At 40.3% G+C, this 7796-nt stretch overlaps 1 protein-coding gene across 1 annotated transcript; it reads right to left on the bottom strand.

Annotated features, from left to right (window-relative positions):
- Positions 1-1320: 1320 nt before the first annotated feature.
- LOC115754641 (ankyrin repeat domain-containing protein 13C-B) lies at positions 1321-7154 on the bottom strand. Its single transcript, XM_030693729.2, has 2 exons — positions 4670-7154; positions 1321-1881 (listed from the first exon to the last, which is right to left on the bottom strand). Exons 1-2 carry the CDS (start codon positions 6275-6277, stop codon positions 1546-1548), a joined length of 1944 nt encoding a protein of 647 aa, XP_030549589.1. The 5' UTR covers positions 6278-7154; the 3' UTR covers positions 1321-1545.
- Positions 7155-7796: the final 642 nt, after the last annotated feature.

The raw sequence follows: 7796 nt of genomic DNA, 5'->3' as shown, positions 1-7796 counted from the left end.
AGATTGCATGTGTGACCATCATTCATGCACCGTAAGCTTCTACTGTTACAGGGCGTGATAAAGCCATCATGAACACCCAACAGTGATTTGATTTGATTTGATTATAGGGTTTCAAGAAAGGGAAATGCTTTCTCGACAGTATTGTCGGGAACAGTACAATTTCAACCGTAGATTCACACACCATCACCGCGTGTTCTACATATAACACTCGTTGATTGGAAGGTCATATGATCATAAATAACCGACAGATCTGTCACACTGTCAAGCTAGAAGCTTTATTAAAAAAATCATGATAGGGGGTGAATCTTTTCGGAGGATATTACCTGGTTTCGAAGACCATCTGAGAAAAAAAAAATTGGAGAGTGACCACTTCAAGAGAAGGGCTAAACAAAGTTGAACCACAAATAACAAATAAGTTACCACTTAATTAGGGAAAATGAAAATGAGTTGAAGGAAGGTAGTAATCGTAATCTGGTTATCCGGCTAACAAGATCGCCGGACGACACAACGGTGTGTTGTGAATAAAATTTTTCTAATACAGATGTCAATATTGACTAAATTTTATTCAAATCTCCGACCCTATCTACGATGTCTAGTTTTTCCACACGTCCGCTTGGGCATCCACATGTTTCGCACATCATATTTTGGCATTGATAGACGGTAATGTCAGTTAAATTTGCTTCGGAAAAACTTGATCAAATAGTTTGTAAAAACAGAAGAATTTTACCAAATAAATCAAAAAGTATAGCTACTTAATAGGAAAAAGCGTGAATGTACTTAGCCGAAAGGAGAATTTTCCCTTGGCAAATAGAATATATTGCCATTATATGCACACACGCTTGGATGAAACGTTCATCCAGCTTTGTCCAACAGGTCCAATGAATGTGCAACTGTTATTGTTGTTGTTTTTTCTTTTTTTTTTCTGTCCATTTTAGTAAAGAGTAATTCGACAATAAATATTGCTTATAATTTCAAATGACAATAAAGGAACGTTTAATAATGATTCGAAAAATATTTTTTTAAAAGATGATTGCTTGTATTGCCTGCAAGATGAGTAAACGAAAAATATATATTTCGTCAAATGACAATAAGGGTACGTTTAATTTTCCCTTGGCAAATAGAATATATTGCTCATATCGCCTGCAAGTGTTTTGAATCATTCATTTCTCGCAAAAACAAACGGACCATAAGGTCGAAATACGGAATAGAGGCAGTACCTCGAATAGAACGGTGTTTGCGATCTCCTTATGTTCCTGCTAGAAAAATAAGTTGATTTTGACGAAAACGATTGCGGAAAACTTCAAATTTGGGGACACTGGCAGAAGAAAGAGATCAATGGGCCGACATGAAGTAAAGATTCGCCCAGATAAAATGAAGTTGTAGCAAGAATTACAGATTCTTTTTGTTTCTTTTTGCACCCAATCCCACATGTGTTATACCACAATTGTATGGATCACCCACTTTCTCGAATTTCACGAACTAATAAAAACACTTCTATTTTTGTACCTAACTTAGCTCCTGCTCCCAATCCTAAAACGCGCATCGTCAGCGGTTCTGAGTTTTCCCTTTCTTGGCCCTCTGCTTCTCTTGCATCTTCTTTTTCTTCGCTTCGGCAGTGACCCATGTATAATCCGGCGGGATCAGAAATGGGTCCTGGACATTCTCTATCCTACTGCTAGAACCGCCAAAGGAAGAGCTTGGGCGATGATATGGGGCCTTTATCCACTGAAGCCAAGATGTAGTCGAGGTACTCGTCACGGCCGGGCTTTCTTGACCTGTAGGGCTTGATGGCGGCGTTGCAAACTCGTCCAGGGGCTGTAGTTCTTCGAACTTTGTGAAAGTAACCAGTACTCTGATGGTTGGGACCACAGGTATTGCAACCTGGATAGAACAACAGACTAATTTAAGTTGAGTCCCTGTATGGACTGAGAGAAAACCCTATAAAGTGCTCCACACACTTCATGAGAAGCGAAGAAATAGCAGAAAATTTGCTTCAAAACCATAAAAACCACAGAGCAGATATCTTTCCCTCAAAAACTGAATGTAATCACGGAATCAGCTCATGCATTCACAACTAATGATATTTGGTTTGCAAAAGTGAGTGATCGTCCAGGCTTAATCTCAAAGCTTTCCCATAAAGGATCAAAACACAGTTTCATTTTATATCAGCAAGAACTAAAAATCATTTACTATGGCCCTTTGGAAGGTAATGGAGCATAGGACGTAATACACTTTGAATCTAGTGTAAGAATTTGTGTCGGAATGTTTGTGCCAATGAACTTATTTTAATAGCCGAAGAGACAGTAAAAGAGGGGCCTAGAGCAGAAAACTCTAGGAACCTCTCTCTCACTTCACAGCAGGATTAAACTGAACTAGGTTAATATTTCTGCCCCTGAGAACTGACACTCACAGAAAAGAAACTTCGTCAAGAGGAATTTCAATTCTGCTACTAAACATCATTACTAGAATATTGCATCACTGCATTCTAGTCATTAATCTAAGACTAGAACCCCATATAAAAAATCACAAAAGAAAGCATCTCTCAACTTTAGAGTGCCAAACCTGTAGAATAAGGGTGATTGATCATCTAGCTGGCACATAAGCTTCACATATTAAGAATACTAACTTTAAGAAGCTAGTTAGAAAGTTGAAAACAATACCAATCCATAGAAGGAACTTTCACTGAAATTCAATGTAGAAAGTTCCTTCTATAGATTGGCTTTACCATCTTTCACTAAACTTAATGGATTTACCATCTTTCTCGTTCAATTCCTCTTTAGTCTATTTCCTTTCATTAAGGATTCTTTCAACTTCCACTTAAACATTTGGAGATGCTGAAGAAGTAGGATAACCATTTCTCAATAACTTTATCAATGCCCACCATTAAATTACCAACTCCTCTATACAAGATTAACAAAATGACCAATATAAACACCAGTTTTCACAAACATCCATCTGATTAAAATCGTGCTGTAACTTTGTCCCTAGTGTAAAGGAAGAGATGATCACTGTGCTAGACCCACAATGTTCTCTATTGACTTGAACTTCAAGAAACACACTTGTCTTCCACAGCAACAATTTACCATTCACCTTTGTTTAGCTTCTCAGTTTCAATGGTTTAAACTGAACGTGCAAGCATTTAACTGGTTGTATACTCAAACAGCCATTGGATAACTATTCAAGAACTTGTGTCCCAAGATACAATCAACCATACCGGTTGACAGGTTGATCAGAGTAACAGACAGCAAAAAATTGAAGATTGTCCCTCCTCCAACTCCCTGAACAGAACTACTACATGTTTCTACACTATTTCATTCAAAAGCCCCATCAAAGACTTGAAGTTAATATATTCACCCTACGCAAGTCCCATATGCCAACCTGTATAAAATTGGAGTCAACCATCCTCAATCACATCACACTTCCATTAATATTCTCCTAGCATCCTTAGCATCATGGCAGAGATGGTACTAAATGTGTACACACAAGCACATTAAAAGGGGAAAACACCATGTACAAGAACATTCCCTCATAATTAGTGGAAGCAAGTAGTGGGAATAATTGGAGCATGCATAATGCAATTTAATATTAACAAAGACCCAAGGCCTGTAAGGTTCCCCTATACGGTCCCTGCACTTGAAACATAGCAAAATTTTCAATGAACAAGAGACTGAAATGGGTTTGACCAAAAGAAAAAAACAGAGAGAGAGAAGGAAATGGATAGCTATTGATAGCCAACTAGCAAATAAAAAGGAATTTTGAGTCGAGCAGAGAAGAGATTGACAAATTCTGGCATTTCTCTAATCACATTCCTCTCAAACTGTAAGTCATAGCTCTTGCTTCCCTTATCTTGTTGAGCTATGTAATTAACAAAAGAAATTCCTTTCCTAATCATCAAGTCCACAACATTATTCTCATCAGTAAAGCTATCTGGAGCCTAAAAGTACTCACTCCAAATAGTAGTTCTATGCAAGAGCCTATCAGGCACATGTTCTTGTACAGCACAAGATTCTGTGTGTTTAACGCATATGCTTATCTAACAAAAGCATACATCCCGTGTGACACCAACAGAAAAACCTTGCCAAAATATCATAAAATGCATGAGGTCTTATTCTCAAAATAAGAGATGGAAAGTTTCTACAATTTTATTCCATGCAACCAAACTTGAGAAGGAGCATGCGCCAATTGCTAAGGCAAGTTCCAGCAGTTATGCATGTCCAGTCTAAAAGAATGACTTCATTTCTTAATACTCAGGTGCATTCTCATGTCATTAGCATAGTGATCCAACCTGCATCTGTATCCACGAGCCAGACTACTGTTCACATAGAACCCACAAATTGATGTAATTTGTTACTGTAGAAGAGTCTCCACAAAGAAAAATTACTCCTCAATCAGAGAATGGCAAATACTCCCACTGTAAAGTCCTAATACTTTTGTGTCGAGGATGTTGTATAACTATACCTATAGAGGAATACTCAGTAGTCATTGCAGTTTTTAGGGGGTATAGAAGTTAATATAGCATCAGTATGTAAAAAGCACATGAATGTAACTTGTCAGTGTTGGAAAGCACGTGACCGTTTGTAAATAAGCAGTGGAAATATTCAAAGTAACCAAGAAGAAATGGTAAACCTAAGAAAAAGAAAAATGTGTCAGTACTGTGTAAGCAAAATACCTTGACTGGAAAAGTGCCCATCGGGAGTTTTGTTGTAAGCAATTCTCTTAAACGACGGATGGCCTTGACTTTGTTGGCAAGAATATCAAGCAAAGGAAGGAGTTCTTCTGTCTGCAGAGGGAAGCTAGGAGAAAGCCAAAGAATAGGCCTTAACCCCTTCTTATACTCACTCTCGCGACCTCCATCCTTGCGGCGGTTGTTGCTATCGGAGCTTGCAGATGAAGATGGTCTGCAATCTCTTCCTCTACGCTGATCGTCACCTCTCATAACAATCTCCATAGAATGCCTACCAGGTTTGGTTTGATTCCTCGACGGTGAATCTTCGAGTAAATCACTCACTTTCTCATCTCCACAAAGAGAACTCCTAGGAGGAGCAAGTTTCTTGTTCACTTCATTCTTGGGATCCCGTTTCCTCCATCCAGAAAACCATCCTTTCTTCTCCTGCTTATTGTCGCCACTTCCACAACCATTCACATCTTCAATAGGAATCTCCCTCCTCTCATAGCAACTATGGCGATGTCCAATAACTCCATCACCATGCTCGTCTGATGAATCCAACTTCAGCGCAGCTTCAAGTTGCTTTTTTTCATCTTCTGTCAAAAGGTCATCAATCTCCTCGCTTTCTGTTTCATTTTCATTGCAAGAAGAGAAGAACTCGTCATCTGTCATAGCACCTGGAACCTTTCTAGACTTTATGCTCACCACTACATTGTGCATGTCATATACTTTCGCCTTCCATAGGCCCACCATCTCTGTCTTTTCCTGTCGCCTCCAAGTCAACTGGGGTAAGAGGACTGCTTGTGTGACATCAATCCCTGGCCTGAATATATTTGTCTGAGACATCGCAGCCACTTCTTGACGAACCTCTTCTTCAGTTGCTTGAGATCCGGCACCGTCCAACGCATTCATTACCTCCTTGTCCTTATGTGATACCATACAAAGCGAACCAGGAGGAACTTTCCCGTCCTCCGACCCATCACCAAGAAAGAGAATACTCTGATCTGCACGTTGAATCCGAAAACCGTCGAATCCTGCCAAAGTCATGTCTGCACGCAAATTCGCTCCTCTCTTCCAAATTTTGTAAGTATCCGAAGGGGCAATCCTTGAAATAAATGGAATCACAGAACTCTCGAAATTGAAGGTGATTTCCATGTAGAAGTCCCTCATTCTGTGCATAGTCCCTATCAACCGAGGCAACCTTCTACACCATTTCGCCCATGCCAGTGGCTGGTAATGCCTAACTATCGTCATCGCAATAGCGTCTTCCTTATTGCAAATCGCTTCCTGGAGTGCACTCCACCCCTGCTCGTTCTGCAAGCTCCAGTCCGCGCCAGCAACCATGAGCATCTCTGTGGCGGTCTCGTCTCCCAGCTTGACGGCCAGATGGAGCGGAGTGTCGCGATTTGGGACATCGCGTCGATCTATCACAGTGGAGATGGTATCGGCCTTCTCTTCCTCAGACATAGAAGCCACTTCAGTTCGAATCTCGTTCGGATTACATAGGCGAGGGAGACTAGCGAGGATCTTCCTAAGACTGGCATAATCTCTCATGGCAATAGCTTTATGCACAGGGCTATGAGCATACTTCGAAGCATCCACTCCCGCCATTGGTCGAATACCACACCCAACTAATTCCCAGTTCTCCCCACCAAAATTCTAGGCCAGGAGAACAAAACGAAAGCCTCAAACCGGGAGAGAACCTTCTAAAACTATTGAAGCCACCATGAGTGACCCAATTCGATTATCTTCCACCCAAAATGGAGAAACTGAAGAGGACTTTTTGCCATAAACAAATCTGACCCAGCTCAGATCACAAAACGAGGGTGGCATAAAAATCACGAGCTTTAATGTTTCACTCGGGTTGAGATCAAGGACGCAAAGCAAAGAATCACGTACGGTGGGCCCCAAGTTGGAAAGATCCGACAGGCCAAGCCAAGAAATCTCACCTTCCTTTCCTTTGCACTTCTTCTTCTTCTTCTCCTTCTTCTTGGACGACCCCCAAAAAGACCCAGGTCCTGAAAAGCCCACCTCTCTCCCTCTCTCTCTTCTCTTCTCTTTCTAGGAAGAAGAAAGAAGAAGGAAACAAAGAACAAAGAGATCCTTGCGATCCAATCCCAGATCAGACAAACCCAGCAACATGCATGTGGGGGTGTGAATTCGCAGAAAGGGTACTGGAAAAAAAATATATATATACAAAAAAGAAACCGAAACAAAGAGAATCGGTTAAAAAAGAATTTAACAGAAGGGAAAGGGCAAGAGGGTGGGAATCAAGAAAGGAACCACGAAGCCCCCACCAATCATCCCAAGCTAAAAAATGAGAGAAAAGAATGAAGATTTAGAATCGAAAATGGAAACTGCTCCACGACTTGAAAAGGAATGATAACCCCCCAAAAAGAGAAGGAACCGAAAGTTGGGAACTTTGTTCAAGTTACTCGCTGGAGCGAGCAAAACTTCAACGTAGACCCCCAGCCCTCATTTTCTCAATTTCCCTTTTTTTTATAAATATAATTACTGTTGCTTTTCCATTTTCTTTTCCCGTTTTGCGAGAGAGGAAGATAAGGAAGAAGAGAACGCCAAGATTGAAAATTTATATGAGCGAGTCAGAAAGCCACGGATACCCAAATGGGAAGGCAGCATGTGAGCCAGAAAACAGGGGAACTTGCTTTGCCCTTTCCGCTTTGAAAACATTAGACCACGGTAGACATCATTACCATCATTATCTGAGGATAGGCAGGGAAGTTGGCAAGGTATATGCTTTAATATGGAGTGATATGCTTTTCCTTGGAGCTTGAAGATTATTGCATTTCAAATAGAAAATTATGGCAAAGTATGCTTCGAGGACGATGCCAAACGATGTCGGACTGATCTCGCGAGAGATCGTAAAGCCGCCGGATAAGATGATCGGGATTTGAATTTGTCCAAAAGTAAGATGCCATTTGGTTCGATTTGCATTGACCTTTTTCCTTTTATATTGAGAAAATGTAACTAAAAAAAATAGTGTTTTACGTGAAAATAGTGTTTGGATAACTGTAGTAGAATTGCTCAATTCCAGAATAAAAAAGAACATAATTCATTATTAACACTGAGAAAAATTGTCTCTGTATCGATTTTGGAGGGAAAGCCTCAA

This window comes from Rhodamnia argentea, chromosome 1 (assembly GCF_020921035.1).
Source record: "Rhodamnia argentea isolate NSW1041297 chromosome 1, ASM2092103v1, whole genome shotgun sequence".
NCBI lineage: Eukaryota > Viridiplantae > Streptophyta > Magnoliopsida > Myrtales > Myrtaceae > Rhodamnia > Rhodamnia argentea.
This window is presented reverse-complemented; position numbering and strand designations above follow the sequence as displayed.